Genomic DNA, 25,783 nt, shown 5'->3' on the forward strand with positions numbered 1-25,783 from the left:
TCTTAGTAGCCTTGCTCAAAACCTGTTTCTCTTGGCTCCCCCTTGAACTATTGCCAGCATTTGTGGCAATGATGGCAGGCACACAGAGTAACAGGGCATTTGAGTGTCTGCCAATCAATTCTACACTGGCAGCAAAGGCAGCTGGGCATCAGAGCACCATCAGGTAGGTAGTTCAAAGCAGGAGGATCTGTACTCAGAGTACTCCTAAAATCCAGACATGAAGATATGATTAAGTTTAGTTCTTGCCAGGCCTAATCACCCATTGGTATTCTGGCACGAAACAGGTTTTGTTAATAAAGGAACATTGAAAAGTTCTTTCTAAGTTGGTTAAAAAACAAAAGGTGAGTTCAACTGCTCTCTTCCTGCATTTTTATGTATTCCATGCCAATGAACAAGGAGTTTTCCCAAAAAGAGGCGGTGGAGTCAGTCTGCCCCCCTTTCTTTTTGGTCTTCTTAGTTCTTAAGCATTATTCAGCATACATCTCACAAAACTGCAGCCATTGTCTTCTGCAAAGCTTAACCCTTATCTTAATAGAGACTGACCCCCAATTTTTCACTGGCAGCTATGTTAGGTGCTAAGCAGTCCTTTCACATAAATGAATTTCAATTAAACTAGTCCAAGTGGCAGGAAGGACATAGTGAGCTTTGAGGAAAAAGCTCTCAACTTTTGGACCAGAAACATCAGAGCCTTCTTGTTTAGGAATAAACTAAAGAGTTCTGGAATGGTAGGCTCCAACTGGAATCTGAACCCAGCAGATCTAGGGAAATACAACCAGCAATTGCTCCCCCCACCTCCAAAAGCAGGGTGATAAGAAGCCCCAGGGCACGAGTTTTCCACACGCTAAACCTCAAAGGGGTTCCAGAAATAGCGCTATGGGAGCTGACTTAACGACAAATAATGCAGTGTTCATGTTACAGGCCTTCTATTTGTATATATTTTTGGACATTTCTCCCCAAAACGCATCCCTTCTGAACATTTGGCCATCAATCTAAGCTCAGTCTTTTGGAGCAACAGATATGCAGGTAGGAAATAGCGACCCCGCCAATCATAGCAAATACAGGCAAGTTCGCCGAGTACAGAGAGCACCGGCAAAAGTAGCCTGGAGCCGAGTTCTCGCTTGGTCCGGTCTCTCTAGGGCAGCCCCCCCCCCCCAGCCCTCTCCCCTCGCCGACCCAGGGCATGGAATGAGGGGGGTTTTCCCGGTGCCCCTAGGACAAGAGCCATCAGACAGAAAGAGGGGGCGGCGACGGCGGCCGTAGCAACGTTAGTAAGCAGTAGCCACTGTAAGAGTTCAGAGGCGGGAAAAGCTAAACCACGGCTTCCCGCCCGCGCTCACTCCCCGTGGGCTCCCCGGGAAGATCCGCGCCTCCCTCCCCCCTCAGCCCAGCCCCGCACTCGCCCCCTCCCCGCAGCCCAGGCGCACTCTCTCCTACAGGGAAAGGACAGGGTTAAGGCGGAGGGAGGGAGGGAGAGAGGGGGCGGGAGCGGGAAGGAAGCCGGGCTGGCGGCGGCGGCGGCGGCGGCAGCTGCTGCCGCCGCCACAGCCCGGCACGCTAGCACCCCGAGCCCGCCGCCTCGCGCCGCCCCAGCCCCAGGGCACACTCACCCGTATTATACACGTGCAACTCGTCCACGATGCCCTCGTTGCCGCCACCAAACACCACGATGAGCTCCTTGATGGCCACGGCGCGGTGGCCGTGGCGGGGGCGCGGCACGGGTCCAGACCAGCCCACCACTCGCTTCCAGCGCGGCTGCAGGAGCTGAGCCACGGAGCTGCCGGCGGCTGCGGTCACGGCGACCGCGGCAGCAGAGGAGGAGGCGGCGGAAGCGACCGAGGCGGAGGCCGCCGCGGGCTGCAAGCCCGAAGCCATGGCCCGGGGCAGGGGCAAGCTCAGCAGAGGGGAAGGGTCCGGGTGCCGGGCTCGGAGTTAGCAGTCCCAGTCCGGCAGGCGCCGCGGAGCTCGGGGCTCCGACAGGGAGCGCTGGCTGGCCAGCGAAACCACTCACACGGCTCCGGCCGCCCCTATGGAGGCCGCCATCTTACTCACCCCCCTGTTCTCCAGCCGAATCCCCGTTCTCTCGGCAGTCGCACAGCCCTTCCCAAGAGTGGCGGCGGCTACGGCGGCAGCGGCAGCAGCAACAACAGCCTCGGCCCCCGGAGGACGCGTTCGCGTCGGCTCCGAGGACCCAATGGCCCGGCCGGCGACTCCCCCTCACAGGCCTGCCCTGGGAGCCGCCATCTTGTGCAGCCGCACTCTCGCCTCCCTTCCTCAGGCTGAGCCCTCCTCCGCCGGAAATGGCCGAGCCCGGCAGCTCGCCCGCCTCCTTCCCCCAAGCTGCACTAGCTGCTCGGCTCCCCGGGCGGGCGCTGCAGCCGACAGGACGCGCCGAGCCCTGCTCCCGTGGGCGCCTCTGACGCTCAGAGCGCGCTGCTGGGAGCCGCCATCTTGGGACGGTTCCCCTGAACGCCTGCCCCGCGCCTGCTTAAATCTCCCTGACGCAACCGCCTACGCCGCAGCCCTGACTTAAGCCTGAGGGCGGCCGCCGGGGTAGCCACAAGCTCTCCGGGCCCTCTGGGCCGCGTGAGCGCGGAGCCTGAAAACCGCTACTCCGCACCCCCACCCCCAGCCTAGCCCAGCCCAGCCCGGCACCTCAGGCCGCCGCCACTGCCCTGGGAGCCGCCATCTTGGGACCGGCTCCTCCTTTCCCCCTGCTCTCCTCCCGGCTCAGTTTCCCCAACAGCAAAGCAAAAGAGAGACAACGGCAATGCCGCGTCCTCCTCCGCGAGGATCCCTTGCTCCCCTCTCTGCGCTCTGCAGAACGCCGAAGTTAAGCCGGATGGTAGCAGCTGTACGGCACAGAAAGCGTTGGACTCGGGGCGCTCATGCCTCCTCCCTGGGAGCCGCCATCTTGAGTGGAGAAGCAACAACTAAACATGGCGACGGCGGCTGGTCGGTGGGGCGGGGTTTTGAGAACGTCACTGCCCCCCGCCCTCGTTCCTCCCTCTCGGTCAGGACCCTTAAAGGGCTCGCCGACCCTAACTGTTTAGCCAGTTCTCCACAGCGCTTTTCGGAGCTGGCAATGTTTGGTCCGCTCCTTCCTTTCGGGGTGCTTTTGGAACACCTGTCGTATTGCGGGATTTCATGCCTTCGCCCTGGGAGCAGCCATTTTAGCCCCGCCCCTCTCCCCTGTAGTGACAGTAAGTAGTTTCCTCCATCAACACTACAAAGATGGCGATGGGCGGAGGGCTACTGTTAGTAATACCCGGATGAAGATTAATAGAAAAGTTGAGTACGAGACCTCGATCCGGGTAATCGCTTTACGTAATGTGTTCAGAGATACTGGGCGTTGAAGAAGCGCCTTAGAAACCAGAGTTTACGATTAGTACGGGGCCGAACGCCACGCGAATTTGCAGTCATGCCTTGTAGCTGGGAGCAGCCATATTTTTCTTTTTCCGCCCCTCAAAACAAACATGGCGGCAGTGGAAATTCCCGGATGAGGGTGGTCCACTTTGTGGGAAGGAAAGCGGGCGTGATGTGGGTTCGTTTGAAAACAAACATGGCTGCGCTGGTGCAAGTGCCAGCATGTGGGATCCCTAGCTGCTATTATCAAAGCTGCTCGAGAGGGAGCGGGGGATGCGATCGACACATAAATGTCACCACCGTGTCTCTTAGAGGACCTTCATGACTTCAAACCCAAATTCACAAACGGGGCGGGTGGGACCCACGAAGTGGGCTGCAATTGGATACGAATGTAAACTCCATTGCCTGGGAGCCGCCATTTTAGCTCTTCAAAACAAAGATGGCGGGGAGTCCATGTGGAACGCCTCCATCTCACTCTGGCTGAAGATGGCTGAGGCGGACGCCACGCTGCCCGTCCTTGCGCCAGACTTCGGCGACAGAATTCGTCCCCCTTCACACCCCTCGGGAGAGACCTGGCGGGGGCCGCCAGGGCGGCCGGCTTATTGGCTCTTTCTCGTGCCTCTAAACAGGGAGCCGCCATTTTGGCCACTCCCTAAGGCAGTCCTCCTTCCTGCCCCCGCCTTCGTCTGCTACCAACAAAGATTGGGGCTACTCAAGAGTGCGCGACCGTTACTCCTCCCTTCCCGCCACTCCCCTTCTTCCCGCCACGCCTTAAGAACCCGAGATTTCCCCTTTTAGGGAAGCAAATGGTGGCCTCGGAGTCCTTGCCGCCCCCTCCCGTGCCCCGGCCATTTTATTCCTCGCCGCAGTTGATTCTGATAGCCGCGGGCCCCTTTCTCTCTATACGAGGCCATGGAAAGCAGCCATTCCGCTTTGGGGACAAGGCGGCAGCCTCGCCTACAGAATGGCTACGCGCCAACTACTTGGGCGGAGGGGTCGAGCAGGAGAGGGGAGGGGCTGAGGCAGTAAGTGGCCAGCCGCCATCTTCTCGACTCGTTTCCCTTCCCCGGAACAAAAATGGCGGCACGAGCCCCGGATGACGGCGGATGGGGAGGGGCACAGCCGCTGTCAAAAATAGTCCGGCTGCTGAGGCGCCTCCAGGCCGTTCGGGAGCTGGGTGGGGGTCTTCTTCGGTACTGCTTCTCTGCATCCCTCAGCCAAGCCCGGATGTCCTTCAGCTCCAGGCACCATTTTCTCCTTACCGAACAGTACCTAGTTACCCTGTTTGCCCCCCCAAAAAAAGCCGGGCTGTGCGCATGCGTGTGTGGAGGCTTTCCAATGGAACTGTATTGCCACTGGAACTAGAAAGTGGAAGTGCTTTCGGTGAGGAGTGCGGACAGGACGGGCTCGGCGGCCTGCCTGAGGCCTCTCCTCAGCGACAGGCTTAGAGACAGGAGGGAAGGCAGCTCCGGAGGGCTGGCGGGCGCCACCGGCGCCGCCTGCCCCTCCCAGCAGCGGAGCTCAGTTCTTGGCGGCGCGGGAGCCCGGCCGAGGTAAGCTTCGGCCTCGGCCCTTTCGTGGGCCCGCCTCTCAGGCGGAGTTAGGCCAGCAGAGGCCGCCCGCCCTCCCCCCCCCCCGCCTGAACTGCGGAAGGCCGGGGGTGAGAGCGACAGCTTGCCGCCCCCCAGCCTTGCACAGCCCCTCAGGCTATCCCCGTGAAAAGGCGCCCGCCCACCCTAGTTAGCTCCCGAGGGTTACCAGATGCCCGCTCCCGCCCCCAATGAACTCAAAGCCGCTCCCCCAGAGACGGAAGCCCCGCCCCGTGGCCGGGGCCCGCCAATTGGCTAACGTAACCGTCTCCGGTTAAGCGGAGGCGGCAGGTAGCTCGTGGGCCCACTTAGAAGCCCCCCTTCAGTGAAGAGGGCTCCCTGGGTGCAGCCCGCCGCTTCTGCTTAACTTGAGCCAGGCCCATCGCCCCCTCCTGCTCCCTTTCCTCCTTCCTCGCTCCCCCCTCCGCTGCTGGCCCGCTCCTTCCCGCCCACGGTGGGGGGCGGGGGGGGGGGGCAGTGACTCAGTCCCCTGCAGAAGTGGGTTTGCCACCCGGCCCCGGAGGCCCCGGGAAGGCTCCGCTGCCGTGAGCAAGGGCTTGGGAAGAGCCTTGCCGGCCACTCAATAGAGAGGAGCAAGGACAGACTACTGATCGAGGAAGGGGCTACAAAGAAGACTGAGGCCCACAAAGTCGTTGGGAGACTCCAATGGGCGAGCCCGAGCTAGGGAGAGCCAGGGAGGCAGGCTCAAAGCAGTCTCACTTGATAGAAGGTGCTGAAGACAAGATGCTGTAGTGGTAGGAGTCTGGACCTAGCAGGCCAAAGACTGCTTCCCCCCATGCCTCTCATTGCAAATAAACAGGGATTATTGATTGGTGCTTGTGCAAAACGAAATGACTCAAGATACCTTGCTTCAAATTCTAAATCCACCATCCAGTAATCCTGACCTCTCTATGTCCCCTACTCCTAAACCTCTTGTAAGCAACCATTGCCAAGTTAGAAGTTTTCCCTTCTCTTTGCTCCTTGTACCTAGGTTTCTAGGTTGTCCTATTTAGTTACCTCAGCAGCAAAGGAAGCCAAAAAGACTACATACCTCTATCTCAGGAAGCTTCATTACCAGCACACAAGCTTGGATTTGGGAAATAATTAGTTGGGGGCTTCAGGGACAACCCACCACTAGCCTTACCACCCCTCCCCACCATTTGTCCCAGGAGTCTCGTTTACTCCTCAGCCTCTAAAGTGATCACCTGTATGGTGTCTATGAATGTTCATCCAGACCAGGGACCATAGCTTCAGGAAGAACTAGATCTTCAGGTTATGATCACATCATCTGCTAAAAATGGGAGGACGATACCAGATGAAGTGTTCTTGTGAAATTAGAGAACAGGAGCTACTGATCTCGAAATAATGACACTTACTTAGTCACAGAAAACTACAGGAAGGAAAGTATGAAGTTGGAATGAAATCCAAGAACCTAAAATAAAGGTAACATTTCAGTAAAAATAGTATATCTCAACCCTCAATTGAGATTATTTCCCTCAAGAAAATTTCAGAGGAACTTCATTCAGATGGTTATGATACCAACTAGATCAGATCACCTAAGGAAGGCTTATCCACACCCTAGTGAAGAACTAAAACTGTCTCACAATGGTAGGTTAAAGAAAGATAGTGCAGAAATGGAAACCAGTCATCCCAAAGCACTAAATATGCTGAGGAAAAAAGTTTAATGAAAAGGTGACTTCAACTGCTCCTAACTCAGATTCCCTATGATTAAAAAGTTGCACATAATACAGTAGAAATTCATTTACTGGAATATTTAATGTGAATTTTTTTCTTTTAGGAGAAAAAGGAAAATAACAAGAAAACTATCTTCAAGTATTTAAGAACCTAACATAGGGTCAGTACATGCTTAACCCAATTTTCTTCATCCTTTCTAACCAGTCTTTATGATAATCATTGCAAACTCTTGACTCCTTCCAACAAAATCTTCCAAGATATATTATTACTAAAACATGAAGATAGATACTAATTTAGAAATATTTTTCAACTTTAATTGAAGCCAAAATGGTTTTTACAATAGAAATCTATATAAAAAAAATTTTGACTTCAACTACTTTGTTAAAGTATTTATAAATTTTTTAACCTTTAACTTTTATCTTTTTTTACCATCACCTATATTTCCCAGCATATCCCTCACAAAAAGCCATTCCTTATTAGAAAGAATAAAAAGGAGAGGAAAAAAACATTTAGCAAAACTAACCAACTCATTCACAAATTCATTCCATGGCACGCTGTATTCTATCCCCTTAGTCTTCTCCCCTTGCAAAGAAAGGGGATGAAGTGCTTTTTCATTTCTCTTTTAAGAATATGAATTTATTCCTCTGAAGCTTATCAAAAACTTTTATTAAAACCATTTTGGATAGAAAATTTTCCTAAAATTACTAAAAGTTTTTAAGACATTTTGGATTTTTTAATTTTACAATTTTTCCCCTACTCCCACTTCCTTCCCCCCACCCCCCCCACAGAAGATACTTTATTAGTCTTTACATTGTTTCCATGGTACACATTAATCTTAATTGAATGTGACAGGACAAATCATGTCCTTAAAGACAAAAAATAAAGTATAAGAGATAACAAGATTATATAAGATGATAATGGGTTTTTTTTTTTTAAATTAAAGGTAATAGTCTTTAGTCTTTGTTTAAACTCCACAGTTCTTTCTCTGGATACAGATGGTATTCTCCATCACATATACCCCAAAATTGTGCCTGATTGTTGCACTAACGGGATGAGTAAGTCCATTAAAGTTAATCATCAGCCCCATGTTACTGTTAGGGTATACAATGTACTTCTGGTTCTGCTCATCTCAGTCAGCATCAGTTTATACAAATCTTTCTAGGCTTCCCTGAATTCTTATCCCTCCTGGTTTCTAATAGAACAATAGCATTCCATGATATACATATACCACAGTTTATTAAGCCATTCCCCAATTGGTGGACATTCATTTGATTTCTAATTCTTCACCACATCAGACAGAGCTGCTATGAATATTTTTGTACAAGTGATTTTTTTTAGGTTTTTGCAAGGCAAATGGGGTTAAGTGTCTTGCCCAAGGCCACACAGCTAGGTAATTATTAATTGTCTGAGACCAGATTTGAACCCAGGTACTCCTGACTCCAGGGCCCGTGCTTTATCATAAACACTGGGCAACCTACCTGCCCCTAAAGACATCATTTGGTAGTGTGCTAAGTATACAGAAAAAGACATTGGATAATTTTAAAACAAATCTTACACAGCCTTACATTTCTTTTTTTTTTCTTTTCTTTACAAAGTTGTGTATAGAAGGTTATAGACAAGAAAAAAGCTGCTCTGGAATCAATTATTCATCTTCATCATCTTCCTCCTAATCATTGTCATCTTACTCATCCTCTTCCTCCTTTTTTCTTTTTCTTGCTCTTCTCAGCCTTGACATCTTCTCCTTTTCTACCCACATCAGGTTTTCCTTTCACTCAGAATACAGAATATCCTCTTCATATTTTTCCTTCACTGTAACACCCTTCTTTTCATAAGGTTGTTTGACATCTGTAGCAGTATAATTCCACATTTCTCCCAATTTTTTTGTTTTGCCACATCTCTGATAGAAAGACCAGGATACTCCCCTTTGATTTCTGAATGATATTCAGAACAGAATAAGGAAAATGCCAGAGGCCTCTTTGGTGCATTGGATCCTTAAACTTCTCTTTTGTTTCTCCTTTAGGTGGTATGTAAGTTTTCATTTTTCTTTCATAATGAACCTTCTTAACTTTTGCCATGTTCTCTCATTTTCCTTTCTCTTTAATAGACATTGCCTTCCACCTTTCTGAGCATTTTTTAGAAAATTCTAAGAAATTCATAGAGGCATCTTAGGTGCTTCTTCTTGTGTTCCTCTCAACAGATTTGCACATAAAAGGCATATGAAGACATTTTCCCTCTCAGTTTTTTAGAATTACCTTTGCCCATTTTAGATTTCTTTCTCTCTGCACCTCACAAAATAGTTCAGTGCTGGCCTGGCTCTTACTTGCCTGAGCACTGTCTCTCCCAAAGAATTATTTAACTGCCTATATACTCTCTGACCCAGCAATACTCCTATTAGGTCTTCTTCCCAAGATGATTAGGGAAAATAGGAAAGAACCTATATGTACAAAAATATAGCAGCTCTCTTTGTGGTGGTAAAGAACTGGATATTGTCAGAGTCCCTGTCAGTTGGAGAATGGCTAAACAGATTGGGGTACATATTTATGATACAATATATTTTTCTATTATAAGAAATGATGAGCTCAATGATTTTAGAAAAGCATGGAGAGACCTCCACGAAATAATGGAGTGAAAAGAGCAGAACCAAGAGAACTCTGTATATAGTAACATCATTATTGTTTTAAAAATGACTTTGAGTAGTCGAGTCATTCTATTATAAAATAACCAAATTAACTGCAAAGATCCTATGAAGGAAGATGCTATTTGAATCCAGAAAAAATCTGACGTGTACCTATAGGTATATGTATATATGTATGAATATAGATATACATACAGATTTCTGTCTCATGTTAGCCATCTCAGTTTGGGGTGGGGGGAAGGGGGGGAAAAGGAAGTCACATAACTGTTGTATATTTGAAAAGAATACCAAGTTTTTTCTTTTTTTTTAATTTATTTACTTTTGAATTTTACAATTTTTCCTCTAATTTCACTTCCCTCCCCCCACCCCACCCCCAGAAGGCATTCTGTTAGTCTTTACATTGTTTCCATGGTATACATTGATGTAAGTTGAATATGATGAGAGAGAAATCATATCCTTAAAAAAAATAAAGTATAAGAGATAGCAAAATTATGTAAGATTACAGGTTTTTTTAAATGAAAGGTAATAGTCTTTGGTCTTTGTTCAAACTCCACAATTCTTCCTCTAGATACAGATGGTATTCGCCATTGCAGATATTCCAAAATTGTCCCTGATTGTTGCACTGAAGGAGTGAGCAAGTCCATTAAGGTTGATCATCACCCTTATGTTGCTGTTAGGGTGTACAATGTTCTTTCTGGTTCTGCTCATCTTACTCAGCATCCCATCCCTCCTGGTTTCTAATAGAACAATAGTGTTCCATAACATACATATACTAGTTTGTTCAGCCATTCCCCAATTGATGGACATTCACTTAATTTCCAATTCTTTGCCACCACAAACAAACAGGGCTGCTATGCATATTTTTACCCTTTTTCATGATCTCTTCAGGGTATAGACCCAGTATTGGGTATTGCTGGATCAAAGGGTATGTTCATTTTTATTACCCTTTGGGCATAAAGGAATAGCAAGTTGCACATAATCTGCAATTTCAGGTGCAATGCTATCCTACTTTGTTATGGAAATCCTTTTTTTATTTCTTAAATTCAGAATAAAATAATTTTTAAAAATTCAATAGAATTAAAAAAAGATAAAGAAGCTGAGCCCCAGAAAGGTCAGGTGACTTGCCTGGAATCCCATAGCCACTTGGTGACATAACTATGATGAGCTCTCAAGTCTCTTGACCTCTTAGGCTGGGGGACCTTTTCAGCTCCTGTTGTTAGAAATTCGTGTCAAGGGGCAGCTAGGTGGTGCAGTGGATAAAGCACCAGCCCTGGAATCAGGAGGACATGGGTTCAAATCCCGTCTCAGACACTTCATAATTACCTAGCTGTGTGGCCTTGGGCAAGCCACTTAACCCCATTTGCCTTGCAAAAACCTAAAAAAACAACAACAACAAATATGCCCAGCTTTTACTACATCTAATCGACTGCTTATTAACCCTAATTCCAAGGGACATTTTTTTTTTTTAGTTTTTGCAAGGCAGTGGGGTTAAGTGGTTTACCCAAGGCCACACAGGTAATTATGAAGTGTCTGAGGTCAGATTTGAACTCAGATCCTCCTGATTCCAGGGCCGGTGTTATATCCACTGTGACACCTAGCCCCCCCCCCCCCAAGGGACTTTCTTTTCAGTAAAAGACAATAGATTTAATGTTTGGGCTTCATGATATCATTTTGGTTCAGCAAAGACCATTTGTACAATATTCTACAAGATTGCAAATTGCTGGGTAAATGGTCTCTGAATAAGTGAATTATTCTGTTTGTAAGAAATACCATCTTCTGGCAAAGAATTGGAAATCAAGTAAATGTCCTTCAATTGGGGAATGGCTTAGCAAACTGTGGTATGTGTATGTCATGGAACAATAGTGTTCTATTAGAAACCAGGAGGGATGGGATTTCAGGGAAGCCTGGAAGGATTTACATGAACTGATGCTGAGTGAGATGAGCAGAACCAGGAAAATACTGTATACCCTAACAGCAACATGGGGGTGATGATCAACCTTGAAGGACTTACTCATTCCATCAGTGCAACAATCAGGGACAATTTGGGGCTGTCTGCAATGGAGAATACCATCTGTATCCAGATAAAGAACTGTGGAGTTTGAACAAAGTTCAAGGACTATTCCCTTTAATTTAGGAAAAAAACAAGTATCTTATTGTCTGATCTTGTTATCTCTTATGAAACTTTTTGTTTCTTACGGATATGATTTCTCTCTCATCACAATTTGGATAAATGTACAACGTGTAAACAAAGTAAAGACTAACAAATTGCTTTCTGTGGGGGGAGGGAAGTAAGATGGAAATTGTAAAACTCAAATAAAATCTTTAATAAAAAAAAAGAAATGGGAAGAAAAAAAGAAATACCATCTTCAACTTTGAATCTTTAGCATAGTGCTTTCTCTTAGCCCTGGGATCAGAACTTGAGCTTTTTATACTGTGGTCCTGTCAGTCTTCTGGAGATAATTCCAACAAATATTTTCATTTCCAACAACAAATTACCTGCCCATTTCTTGGTCCAAGCCATTTCCATATTAAGAAATTTTTTTTAGGTTTTTTTTTTTGGCAAGGCAAATGGGGTTAAGTGGCTTGCCCAAGGCCACACAGCTAGGTAATTATTAAGTGTCTGAGACCAGATTTGAACCCAGGTACTCCTGACTCCAAGGCTGGTGCTTTATCCATTATGCCACCTAGCCGCCCCCATATTAAGAAATTTCTAATGTTACCTTTTAGGATTTTTATCCAAGAAAGATAGGCTTATGCTTCCTGTTCTGTTTTCCAATGACAATACCAAAACTATTAATAGTCTGAAGGGGGGGGGGAACCAACCAATTGTCATAAAGCAAACGAGCATTTCTTGCTTTGGCTTTGTGGTTAATATACTTGAAAGGGTAGGATAAAGGAAAGGCCATCTAGAAGCTTGCTAGGCTCCTAGTTATTGGTCCTTTTGATAATGTGTCGGTGTTTGCTTTGTAGAATGTTAGAAGACAAATGCCACACACAGACCTTTTTATCCATTAGGCAGATAGTAACTTGATATTTATTTTATTATTTTGTATACTTTGGCTAAGTATACACTTTCACATGGCCTGTTTGTTGCTTTTATGTACAGGAAACTGCTTAAGCAACTAGCTCTCCTAGTAGTCATCATGTGTTTACTGTAGCCTCTAAAAGAGTAATCAAAATTTCCAGGTCTGTCTGTTATGGGGATAGGTAGTCCTGAGATCAACAAATTTGCTCACTGCAATCCCAAGGATGGAGCTTGAGCTCCCTTCCCATTTTGACCTTTGAAGTTTTGAAAAACAGAAATGCATCAGAGGTTTTGATTCTGGGGGATGACCCCTAGATGAAGTTCACTTGCTTGGGGCGATAGCAGCCCCCCCCCCCAGAATATCTCTTTTCATCATGCCCCACTGCCTGATTTTTCCCCTGTTTTTTTTTTGTTTGTTTGTGTTTACCTGAAATTCTTTTGACCAAATATTCAGTTGAGTTAAAAAAAGAGCCTTTAAAAAACCCAGATGACTGATAAGGTTACTGAGATGATATATTCACATTGAAGAAATGGAAGTGTTGAGAATAAGATCCCTGTGATCTTGAAGTTTCAAGTAATTTGTGAAGGAAAGTGGGTCTGATTGGATACTACAACATTGGACTTCACTGGATATCATGAGAGGGAAAAACAAAACAAGGGGAACTAATGTTTTATGTACATTTAGTTTCACTATTTTTTCTTTCAGTTATGAAAAATTGAGGGGTTAACTAAGCACTGTGTACAAACATTTGCTCTTGTTTTGATAATGTAAACCTTAATAAGTTTTCTCTCTCTTCATCAATCAGCTGCCACAGCTTCTGTTTGGGGAAAAAAACTCAGTAGGTTCAGTTTATTAAAGTCTTTTTCCTGCAAATTTTATTGTTGGGGTAACATATTTGATAACAAACCTTGGTCTTAATTTATAAAGAATTACCAAAGATTTCTATTTGACTCTCTAATAAAGATTTGCACTGATTTTGTTACAGATGAAGCCCAAGTATTACCAGACCTTGACCCATGTGTGTCTTGCAGCCTGTGTGTGCATTGCTATTGTCTACTCTGGAGTATTTGATAATATCTTCATTGAAGTTGGCTATGAATATTATGCAGAAATTCCAGTTCACACCTTTCCTACCTTTTTAGCAATGCCTTTCAATTCTGTCATTAACCTGGGCTACCTGCTGTTAGGATGGTATTGGCTGTTGAAAAATAAGAAGATCATAGGAAATGATGAAGATGTGAGACAGGCCAGTTACCTGAAAGATGTTTTTGCAAGCATGGCCCTGCTTTATGGTCCTACTCAATGGATACGCATCTGGACCCAGACTCACCATTCTGCTGTTCTGGACCAATGGTTTACCTTGCCCATTTTTGCTTGGACAGTAGTCTGGTGTCGCTACCTAGAGGATGGTTGGCAACCCTGGTTGTTCTTTTGTATTGAGTGTATATCTCTAGCCAGTTATTGTCTTACTCTGTTGCACCATCTTGGATTTGATTTTGCCTTAGCATTTCACATTCTTGCTGCTGTGTGGAGCGCCATACATTTGCACTGCCAGTATGGGGATTCTAAGTCTGCCATTTATATCAGCCTGGCTTTGTTATCTTGCATGGGCTTTATTGGGCTTAAGATGGGTGACCATTGGCTTGCTCAGTGGGATTTTTTCAAGGATCTGACCGGACACTTTTGGTCTAAAATTTGTGATATTATGCAGTTCCACTTTTCATTTTTATTCTTGACACACTTCAGTAGTCCCCGGAGATGCATTGCTGAGGAAAAGAACATTTAAGTGGGTTGGAAAAGCTTCTGAAGTGTTTTAGTTAATATCTACATTTGAAAACCAGTGCTCCGGCCAAGTATATGTTCAATTCATCTTTCTTGTCCATGTTTTTCATGACTTTATAATAAAATCTGTTCATTAAAAAAAGCCTCTTCCTTACTATAGGTGACACCAAGATTACAGTTGTATCTTTGTGATCTACACTGTTAATTACATTTGACAAATGAATAGCAAAATAGCATCATTAGACTTTCACATTTATTGGAAATATCCAATATAATACCTTTATGAGAAATATATGAGCTCATGACTAGTTCATGCAAATCTATTCAACTCAACAAATATTAAAGGCCAACTATGTGTGGTATACTTTTTTTAGATATTAAAAAACCTGGAAGTTAATACCTACTCCCGGGAAGCTTTGTGGATAGTAAAATGTAGGTGGGTTTTTAATCCATCTTCCGGAATACTTTCCCTAAAAACTAACTAAAAATTAGGGAGAGCAAAATTTTGATCTTAAATCTACTTCTCTCAGAAGATACTGGACACATGGTTGGGACCCTGCAACTGTTTGCTAGCAAGTTGAAAGCTCAATAGCACAGGCAGCAAAATTGTAGGTAGAAGGCATAGCAGAAAAGGATGAGAGGGCTGATAGAGCAAGTAATTGGAGTATTTGCATTCCTTTGATTGGGATAGTTAACAATTTCCAGTTGCTTAGAACTGGAAATTCTATCCATTTGAGTGTAGAAGTATGTGGCAGACAACAAATACATTTCTGAAATTGTTCAGTTGATTTGGTCTCCTCTGGTTTTTTGTGATCCTGTGGATTCTACTGTCCATCTTTGCAAAGATACTGGAGTGGGTTTACCATTTTCTTCTCAGGATTAAAGTACCTAACTAATAAATAAGGGTGAATTTGAACTTGGGTCTATTCAATTTCAGGGCTGGCACCTTACTACCTCCTATATTTCTGAAGTAGGCTTTAGATGAGAGAGACATTTCAACATCGCCTCTCCACTGCATAAAGTCATAGAATAATGGTCTCCAGACTTCTTTGAGCATGTACCCCCCCCCAGTATATCTTTACTTAAACTATATACCTGTACTTTTGTACTAATAAGTATGTCCATTATGGAATTGATGGAGGTTTTAAATGGATGAGTTGAATAATATTTGTTCAAGAGTCAGTATGGAGCCACGAGTTCAGATAAGTAGGGTGACAGGTTCAGAACTGTACTTTAGGAAAAAACACTGTAATGAACCTAGTGAAAATCTGACTGGATAAGTGGGGTGGGGGAGGGAGGACCACACAGGCTGTAATTTGGGATTCCTGAAGGATTGTGGTATCTTGGACAACACTAAAGCAATTTGAGAGAGGGTTGTGTTTGAGGTGAAAGATAGTGTAATGAAATGTGGGATCTGTGGCAAGCCTTCCATGTCTGCTAACCCCAAATAAAAAGAGGAGGGGGGCATTGAGGGAACAGGCCCCTTACCTGTCCCTGACTTAAGCCAAAAAGTAAACTCAAAGTCAGAGTGAGTGTGCTGTGCAGAAAAGGTAATCAAATGAGAACTTCCTCAATTGAATTAGCAGTCTAAGTAATATATTAATACTAGGTATTTCACCTTGTTAAAATGAAAATGAAAAAGTTTATTCAAAATTCACAAAACTAAATATAAGATAAATTTAATTAACTTTCAAATGTTATTGGAAAGTTTGTAGTATTTATAATTATACTTCTGAAACTATTTTTCTCTTTAATTAAATATTTTAGTTTTAACTTTGTCTGAGACCATGATTACTACCCCTGCTTTTTTTTTTAACAAAATGAATTCTATTCTAGCCCTTTATTTTGCCTGTTGATACCTCTCATTTTTGTTGTTTTCTGAAAGCCACATATGGTTGAATTCATGTTTTTAATTCATTCTGCTAGCCATTTCCATTTTATGAGTAACTTCATTCCATTTACATTGTTATAATTACTTGACTATATCTTTCCATCCTATTTTTCCTCACTATTCTTCTTGCCCTATTTACCCTGTCTCTCTTCACTTGTCTACTATACTTCTACCAGCTACCTTGTCCTTCTATTCCTTAATTTATCCACCTTCCAAAAACTAAAAGAAAAACAAATTTACCTACTTTCCCTTTTCCTCTCCCCCACTTCACCTTAATCTATCTTTCTTTGTTTGCAAAGCAATGAGGTTAAGGACTTGCCCAAGGTCACACAGCTAGGTAATTATTACGTGTCTGAGGTCAAATTTGAACTCAGGTCCTCCTGACTCCAGGGCTGGTGCCCCATCTATCTTCCTAAGAATTTCTCTCTTATTTCTCCCCCTTCCTAAATTTTAATCTACTCACTCTTCTAAAAGTCCCTTCCTTATACTATCCCTTTACCCTCTTCTTTCTGAATTTAGAAATTTTTTTTCCGAAGATTTTATTTATTTTGCATTTTACAATTTTTCCCCAATCTTCCTTCCCTCCCCCCACCTCCCCACAGAAGGCAATTTGCCAGTCTATACATTGTTTCCATGGTATACATTGATCCAAACTGAATGTGATGAGAGAGAAATCACATCTTTAAGGAAGAAATATAAAGTATAAGAGATAGCAAAATTACATAATAAGATAACAGGTTTTTTTTTTTTAATTAAAGGTAATACAGGAGCAGCTAGGTGGCTCAGTGTATAGAGCACCGGCCCTGGAGTCAGGAGTACCTGAGTTCAAATCAGGCCTCAGACACGTAATAATTACCTAGCTGTGTGACCTTGGGCAAGCCACTTAACCACATTGCCTTGCAAAAAAAAAAAAAGGTAATAGTCTTTGGTCTTTGTTCAAACTCCACAATTCTTTCTCTGGATACAGATGGTATTCTACATCGAAGATACCCCAAAATTGTGCTTGATTGTTGCACTGATGGAATGAGCAAGTCCATTAAGGTTGATCATCACCCCCATGTTGCCAAACCTTTCTTTCAAATTATCCAAATAACTGACAATTTTAAGAGTACTGATACTGTTTTTTCACAAATAAGTGAATAGTTTGATCTTATTGCGTCCTTAATAATTTATCTTTATGTTTACCTTATGGATCTTGTTGATGTTATAAAGCTTTAGAGGAAGATGTGCTCCCTGACAGCTGGAGTAGTAAGGGAAGACTTCTTAGATACATTGGGACTAGAGCCTTAATAGGATTTAGGTGTAGACAAAAGTGGGAAGGCACGTTATTATTATTAGTAATGGTTCACATTTATATGTGATATTTATATTGGCCTTTATGTGAGACCTGAGATACTAAAGTAGTAGCAATTCAAATTAGCTTATGTGCTACCTTCCTCAAGCCTTTGGGATGACAGTATGTCACCATACTAATTATCCATCAGGAGAGAGTAATATCTGAGTTCCCCACTAGGGGGCATTATTTAGACCAGTTACTGCCTTAATTCTCCTTTGACACAAGCAAAGGATAGACTTCCAAAAGCCAAAAGATTACAGAGAATCCTGGCAGCCAAAGGGAGTTTAGCTCATGAATGCCTAAGTTACTTCCTCACAGCCAGAGTATCCTTTCTTCATGTAGCATCATTGAGTAGTCAAAACCTATGCTGGGGTGGCTAGGTGGCGCAGTGGATAAGGCACCCACCCTGGAGTCAGGAGTACCTGGGTTCAAATCTGGTCTCAGACACTTAATAATTACCTAGTTGTGTGGCCTTGGACAAGCCAATTAACCCCATTTGCCTTGCAAAAAAAAAACAAAACAAACCTATGCTAGTTACTTTGGAAATTTAGCTAGAAGTAAAGATGGATAAAGTAGAATATTGATTAAAAATAATAAATATATGAAATTTATGTTACTATCTCCACTCTAAAAGTGGACTGAGATCTTCAATATATGTGGTTAAATACTTTATTAATCATAGTAAAATAGGAAAGAAGAAGACTAAATGTTTGTACAAGGAGCTTCTTACCTCTAGCCATCTCCCCTAATCTCATCACCCATGCTCCACTAGTTCTTTGGATGTTCTTTGGACAGAAAATTCTTAAACCTCATGTAGAGTGAGAAAGGGAGAAGTAGATGTCTGATATTCCAACTTCAATTCAGATGCCATATCAGGAGAAATCTGGAAGAGAGATAAAAGAAAATAGTCTTCCCTGCCTTGCTAAAACAATAGCATTCTCAATAACTGCCAGTGTTGAGACTTGAGGTCCTGTAGGTGGTGCAGTGGATACAGTATTATGCTTGGTGTCTGGAAGACCTGAGTTTGAATGCTGTCTCATACACTTGTGGTGTAATCCTGGGCAAACCATTTAACCTCTCTTAGTTTTAGTTTCCTCATCTTTAAAATGGGAATAATAATAGTATAGGGTTGTCATGAAAATAAAATAAGATATTTGTAAAATATTATTATTATAATGAGGGGGGAAATCCCTCCACTTTGCTATGTTAATGACACTGGCACAGAGTCTGATTCAATTTGCCATTTTCAGGTTTTTTTTGGCAATGTTATGCCATAAGATGATCATAAACTTCTCTATTCTCCATTAAACATCATTATTGATCTTTGAATGTTGTTTCCCCAAAAAAATGGAAGCCTAGAGAGTGGGGTTGCTGTTCATCCTTCATTTTTGAAGATGTTATTACATCATGGAATGATGTCTTGTCTTTCATGTGAATTGGATTTAAATGACGAAGAGTTGTATACTCAGCCTCACTATCTCAGGCATCAGCGTCCAGGGGCAGGAATAAAGTCAGGACAACTGACCCAGGATGACCCAGGATGCAGGAGATGACCTTGATGTCTTTTGTGTCTGACCAAGCTTTAAGTACTCTACAATGCTTGCTTCAGATGCCTTCATGGTCATTAGAACAAATTGTTCATATTCATTCATTCTGCCAGGGAAAGTCTTCACATGCTTGGGATAGATACCCTCCTCCCCCAACTCCCCCAACAAAGTCCATTGGCTTTCCTTAACCTGGTTTAGATACTTTTGTCTAGATAGTTTACCAGGGTGTGGCTGCTGTGCAAGTTACAGCTTCTTAGAACCACAGATGAGAGATGGGCATCCCTGAAAAGAGTTTGGCAAGCTCTCATACCAGATATACAAGTCCGCCTTTGGACACCCATAGTGAGATCGATGGCAACTGGTAGTGCTCGGCTGAAGTCAGAAAATCTTGAGTTCAATCTTTCTTCAGATATTTACTAGCTGTGTGACCTTGAGCATGTCATTGAACCTTTTGTCTGCTTCAATTTCCTCAACTTGGAGCTATAAATAGCAATCACCTCTTAGGGTTGCTGTGAGGATCAAATAAGATATTTGTTAAAAGTGATTTAACAGGGGTGGCTAGGTGGTGAAGTGGATAGAGCACCCTGGAGTCAGGAGTACCTGAGTTCAAATTCGGCCTAAATAAATAAATAAATAAATAAATGAAATAAAAGTGATTAACACAGTGTCTGACACATAGTAAGCTCTATATAAATGACAAAGTGGGTTTGACCTGCTCCATGAACACTTTGAGATGAAATTATCTCTAAATTGCAAATTTGAAAAGAAATAGGAAGGTCAGAGCAACTAGGTGGCTCAGTGGATAGAGCACCAGCCCTGGAGTCAGGAGTACCTGGGTTCAAATGTGACCTCAGACACTTAACAATTACCTAGCCGTGTGGCCTTGGGCAAGTCACTTAACTCCATTTTTTTTTAGGGGTTAAGTGGCTTGCCCAAGGCCACATGGCTAGGTAATTATTAAGTGTCTGAGGTCAGATTTGAACCCAGGTACTCCTGACTCCAGGGCTGGTGCTCCATCCACTGCACCACCTAGCTGCCCCAAGTCACTTAACACCATTGCCTTGCAAAAACAAACAGAAAGATCTCTGAGTTTTTGTTTAGTTGTAGAAAATTTTGCTTTGTTTTGCTTTTTTATAGGGTTTTTGTTTCTTGTTTTTAGTCAATTCTACCTACAGATAGAATGGGCATTCTTTTCTTTTTTAATAGTATTTTATTTTTCCAATCATATATAAAGACAATTTTTTTTTAGGTTTTTGCAAGGCAAATGGGGTTGAGTGGCTTACCCAATACCACACAGCTAGGTAATTGTTAAGTGTCTGAGGTCGGATTTGAACTCAGGTACTCCTGACTCCAAGGCCGGTGCTCTATCCACTGTGCCACCTAGCCGCCCCTATAAAGACAATTTTCAACATTCATTTTACAGAATTTTGAATTTCAAATTTTTCTCCCTCCTTTCGTCTCCTATCTTCCTAAAACAATAAGCAATTTGATACAGGTTATATATGTGCAATCATGTGAAATATATTTCCATCTTAATCAAAATAAGAAATAGACCAAAAGGTAAAAATCATGAAAAAAATAAAGTGAAAATAATATGCTTTAATCTTCATTCAGAGTCTATCAATTCTTTCTCTGAATACGGACGGCATTTTCCAAAATGAGTCCTTTGGAATTGTCTTAGATCATTGTATTGCTGAGAAGAGATAAGTCATCATAATTGACCAATGAACAATGTTGCTGTTACTAATGAATGTTGTTCTCTTGATTCTGCTCCTTTCATTTTGCATCAGTTTTTATATTTCCAGATTTTTCTGAAATCTATCTTGCTGGGAGCCAGGGTCTCTAAACTGCTTGACACAGTCGCAGCAAGAAGACTCAAGGTGGCCACACCACCTGATGGAACAACATGTATACTAATATTTGTAGGACTAATATTGATTGCAAAACTTATTCATCCTAATAGTGGAATGACTATAAAGGAAGGATTCCAGAGAAATTCCTTGAATAAAATAGATTGTGAACTCTGTCCAAATTTAACAGGATTGCCTCTCCCCAAGGCATATAAAAGCTTCCAACATTATGAAATCTCTGGAAAACCCAACATTGGGAATTCCAAGGAGATGTCAGAATATATACAAGGAAAACAGATACAAGATGGGTTAGGTAGAATTTCTGGGAAATCAACAGTTTTGCCCCCCTTACCATACACAGGAATATATGATAAAGATGGTGTAAGAATAGTTAGTATAGGTGACCAATATGTGAACTTTAACAGCCTTAGTTTATTGGGAAAGAATAAAAAAGGCACAGAAATTGTGGTTTCTACCAACAAAGGCTGAAAGGAAATTGGTTGTTGAAGGAGTCAACGGATGGGTGGCCAAACACAACTACTCTTACTACAGGTTGTCAAGGGAGCGTATCAAAAAACATTACATATACAGAAACATAAAAAACATTCCATTAAATGAATTGCTTAATTAATAACTAAATGAATTAATAATTTTACAATTCAGCAACAAACTAGGTAGCAGACAGGTTGAGGTCATCACGGTCTGAGCAGGGATAAAAATTAATTAACTACATGATTGATAATCAAACTTGTAACCATATGAACTACATGATCAAGCTTGTAACCACATGAAATATATGATTGATAATGAAAATTGTAAACTTTTGTAACCAAGGAAATGATCTTAGCTTAATTGCTTGATGCTTATATGATTCTGAGACTATAAAAATAAATCTGAGCAGCTGACAGTCAGTCAACCTGCTTCTGCCTTCAAATCCTTGCATTTGACTCAATTCCTTTCGCCGACTCTATCCCTCCTGTCAGGTTCCAAGGACCCCAAGGAGGCTGGACCCCCGCACTATCTGCTCATGTTATTACACAATAAAATTCCATTACATTCATATAGCCCAACTTATTCAGTCATTCCCCAACTGATGGGCATCCCCTCAGTTTCCAGTTCTTTGCTACCACAAAAAGAGCTGCTATAAATATTTTTGTATATATCCCTTTTTTATGATCAAATGGTATGCACAGTTTTGGCCCCCTTTCAGCATACTTTCAAATTGCTCTCCTCTCCAACATTTATCATTTTCATTTTCTGTTATATTAGTCAATCTGACAGGTTTGAAGTGGTACTTCAGAGTTGTTTTAATTTGCCTTTCTCCAATGAGTAATGATTTAAAGCATTTTTTTTTCATACTACTATAGATAGTTTTGATTTCATCTGAAAACTGCCTATCTGTTGACCATTTATCAATAAGGGAGTGACTTGGATAGAATGGAAAATATTAAAGCTAAAGGGATATTGAGTTAATTCCTGATCTTACTATTGCTACTGTTTTCCTCCTTTTCCCCAGTTATTTTGAATTTGTGCATGAATTTTGCATATATTTGTATATGTCCTTGTTGTTGCCCTCCATGGATAAGCAAAGAAGCAGACTGGAAGTGAAGTAAGCAGAAGCAGGGAAACAATAGCCACAATATCCACCTTGATGGAAATGGAAAGAACTACCTTCACCCACACCCACCCCCCAGCCTGCCCCCAAAAGGAAAGAAACTTATCATGCACATTTTTTTGTTTGAAACATTGTTTTTGTAAAAATTTTATTTTTGCATTAAAATGAATGTGGATACAATCCTGGCCACAAGCAGAGAGAGGGGAAAAGAGGAGAGGGTTCACAGTAAGAATCACGTGCAGGAATGGAGAGAACACAGGAACAGGGAGAGGGAAGGATGAAGATGCAGAGGAGAGAAAAATAGACCCAGAGGATTGAGAGCCTTTTGGGTATCCACCCCCAAGTCCTGGCACCAATGGCCATCCTATCCAGTTTTGGATACTGAGCTAGAATCACTTTGGGCAGAATTAGAGGAAGAACACATCAGGTTCACAGGTCCATGAAAAGATTGGGGGGAAGGGCTCTGAGGGGGAGACTATCAATGGCTTTATCCCCTCTAGCAGAGGTTCTTGGAGGAAACTCCTGGAAACAGATCATTCACCAGTCCTGTTTCCCCAGCATGGCCAGGGTCCCAGATATAGGGAGCTCTGGAGTGGATGGGGGGAATATTACAAAGCAACTTTCCCCAACCCCAAGAGATTTAGGGAGAGGACAGGCAGACCCCTTTCCTATGAGTAGGGCAGCTCATGGCTGACTTACCCCCTCCTAATCTCTATTTCCTAACATTGGAAGGCAAAGGGGGGACTAAATAGCAGAATTTGGGATTTGAGAGCTTTTGTACTTTTATATTTTATTTATAATAGGGGGAAACATCCTAAGCACTCCTAGCTTTGGTCATTCCCAACCCCTCCAGAGCTCTTCTTACCAGGCTGGAGCCACTGGCCAGGAGAATGCAGGAGGTTGGTCACTGGGGAACTCTAGGGGCTAGAGGGTAGGTGGACCAGGTTGCCAGCAGGAGCAGTCCCCAGATTCCCCAGCACAAGAGCCCAAGCTGACATGGCAGCTAGGTCCAGATAAAGAGCTTGAGGGCCAGAGGCAGCACTGGGGCTAGGACCCAGCAGAGCAGAGTTGTAAAATATTGGGCTCTTCACTTCCATCTTTCTAGTCAAGGCTCCTTGGAGCTAGACCAGAATACTCATACAACAATGAAATCTCTATCCTCATTCTCTTTGTCAGAGGACTCAGAGTTCCTAATTTTAAACTGTTCTTTATACTTCTTGAATAATAGTATCTGCAGCTTCTGGTGCTTATAGTGAAGCATCTGGGAGCTCTGAGTGATTTTCTTGACCCCAGGCATGCTTCTGACTTGGACCAGGAGTCATATACTTTCTGGGACTTAGAGGAATAATCTGTTTTCTGAGCCAAACCCACTTTTCTTTTGTAACTTGCACCATCAGACCATAGCTGCAACCAGCCACAAGAGCCTAGCCATGGCATAGCCCACGATCATCATGGATGAGTGTTGGGGATCCACAGGCCACACATCACAGACCCCTAAAATAAGCAGGAGGATCTGAGATGGGAACATGTAAACCCTGAAGGGATATGGACTAGGAACATACAGGTGGCTGTAGGTTAGCAGAAATACTGGCGAATGATGATGGGGAGGCAGTATTCTGACACACCAGTATGGTAGCCAGTAGATTTATTTCTTCCAGGTTAGACCAGGACTGCTTTTTACCTTTGGGTTGAGCTTTTGGGGAGATACAGTGACCAAGATCATCCTCCACAAAGGGCCAGAAGCAGGGCCTAAGGGCACCAGAGTAGAATGGGCATAAAGCCCTCCTCCTCAGGATGCAGTCCAAGCTTTGGAGGCAGGAAGCAGCTGGTTGACTGCAGTTGCACTGCACAGGCTCAGCCCAAAGATAATTTTGAAGAGCAGAAACCATAGGGTTGGTATGCCATTCTTCACCACATGCTGGGCAGCATAATACCGGGTGTGCTGGAGAATGGATCAACTACTCACACCTGTGGAACCAGAAATGGAGGCACAAAAACTCAATACCTCCCTCAGCTGTTGGAGCCAGCAGATGTTCTGAACATTCATAACTGAAATGACCAGAATCAGTCTTTGGTCTTTGTTCAAACTCCATAATTCTTTCTCTGGATACAGATGGTATTCTCCATTGCAGACAATCCCAAATTGTCCCTGATTGTTGCACTGATGGAATGAAGGAGTCCATCAAGGTTAATCATCACCCTCATGTTGCTGTTAGGGTGTACATCTCACTCAGCATCAGTTCATGCAAATCCTTCCAGGCTTCCCTGAATTCCCATCCCTCCTGGTTTCTAATAGAACACTAGTGTTCCATGACATACACATACCACAGTTTGCTAAGCCATTCCCCAATTGATGGACATTCACTTAATTTCTAATTCTTTGCCAACACAAACAGGGCTGCTATGAATATTTTTGTATAAGTGATGTTTTTTACCCTTTTTCATGATCTCTTCAGGTGTAGACCCAGTAGTGGTACTGCTGGATCAAAGGGTATGCAGGGTATGCACATTTTTGTTGCCCTTTGGGCATAATTCCAAATTTCTCTCCAGAAAGTTTAGATGAGTTCACAGCTCCACCAACAATGTATTAGTATCCCAGGTTTCCCACATCCCTTCCAACATTGATTGTTGTCCTTTCTGTAGACTTTGCTTTTTTCATGTCTTGTATACTAGCTGCTTGCTATTCGCCGCTTCCCAAGTTCCTTTTTGAAAAAACAAAAAACAAGAGTCAGAATGTCATTGTATGAGGAAGTAGATTTGGAGTTCAAATTCAAGTTTATTATTTACTTTTTATTTTATTTTATTTTTCCCAGTTATAAGAAGAATGATTTTTAACATTTGTTTTTAACAATTTTGAATTTTAAATCCTCAGCTTTCCTTTCTCCCTGGCCCCCTCAATGAGCAGACAAGCAATTCAATATAGTCCATACTTGTGTAATTATGCAAAAAATTTCCATAATAATCATGTTGTAAAAGAAAACACAGGACCCCATGCCCCAAAAAACACCTCAAGAAAAATAAAGTAAAAAGCTTCAATCTGTATTCAGACACCATCAGTTCTTTCTCTGGGGATGGATGGTGTTCTTTCTCATTAATCCTTCAGAATTATCTTAGATCATTGCACACAATATATTTCACTTTGCATCAGGTCATATAAGTCTTTCCAGGTTTTTCTGAGAATGTCCTGCTCATCATTTCTGATAGCATCATAATCACATACCACAATTTGTTCAGCCATTCCCCAACTGATAAGTATCCCCTCAGTTTCCATTTTTTTGTCACCAGAAAACCACTACAAATATATTTTTTTAAGATTTTGAGTTTTGAGTTTTACAATTATTCCCCCAATCTTACTTCCCTCCCCCCACCCTCCCCACGGAAAGCAATCTGTCAGTCTTTATTTTGTTTCCATGTACAACTATTTTTATAATTTAAGGCCTTTTCCTTTTTGTTT

The 25,783-nt window shown here is 43.1% G+C and overlaps 2 protein-coding genes and 1 pseudogene across 13 annotated transcripts in view; 1 reads left to right on the forward strand and 2 right to left on the reverse strand.

Moving 5' to 3' along the window:
• Window positions 1-3,793, reverse strand: part of HCFC1 (host cell factor C1) — a 30,110-nt gene extending 26,317 nt beyond the window's left edge. For all 5 annotated transcript variants that reach the window (XM_074207158.1, XM_074207157.1, XM_074207161.1 and 2 more), the window contains exon 1: window positions 1,608-3,793. In XM_074207158.1, coding sequence (XP_074063259.1) covers window positions 1,608-1,872 — 265 coding nt within the window. In that variant the 5' untranslated portion in view covers window positions 1,873-3,793. The remainder of the gene's footprint in view (window positions 1-1,607) is intronic.
• On the forward strand, window positions 2,326-15,757 carry TMEM187 (transmembrane protein 187). Of its 8 annotated transcripts, none has more exons than XM_074207163.1 (3): window positions 2,596-4,388; window positions 6,751-6,807; window positions 13,294-15,757. In XM_074207163.1, exon 3 carries the CDS (start codon window positions 13,294-13,296, stop codon window positions 14,092-14,094), a length of 801 nt encoding a protein of 266 aa, XP_074063264.1. In that variant the 5' UTR covers window positions 2,596-4,388; window positions 6,751-6,807; the 3' UTR covers window positions 14,095-15,757. The 8 variants fall into 8 exon arrangements, with proteins under 8 accessions (XP_074063271.1, XP_074063264.1, XP_074063266.1 ...); XM_074207165.1 differs by having other exon boundaries at window positions 2,596-3,200; XM_074207162.1 differs by lacking the exon at window positions 2,596-4,388 and adding an exon at window positions 4,424-4,916.
• Window positions 8,329-8,909, reverse strand: LOC141502425 (high mobility group protein B1 pseudogene; annotated as a pseudogene).
• Window positions 15,758-25,783: the final 10,026 nt, after the last annotated feature.

Source organism: Macrotis lagotis, chromosome X, assembly GCF_037893015.1.
Source record: "Macrotis lagotis isolate mMagLag1 chromosome X, bilby.v1.9.chrom.fasta, whole genome shotgun sequence".
NCBI classification, from domain to species: Eukaryota; Metazoa; Chordata; class Mammalia; order Peramelemorphia; family Peramelidae; genus Macrotis; species Macrotis lagotis.

Bases quoted from the DNA above. Each gene is read 5' to 3' on its own strand.
- TMEM187 (XM_074207163.1), top strand. From the start codon at position 13,294: ATGAAGCCCAAGTATTACCAGACCTTGACCCATGTGTGTCTTGCAGCC.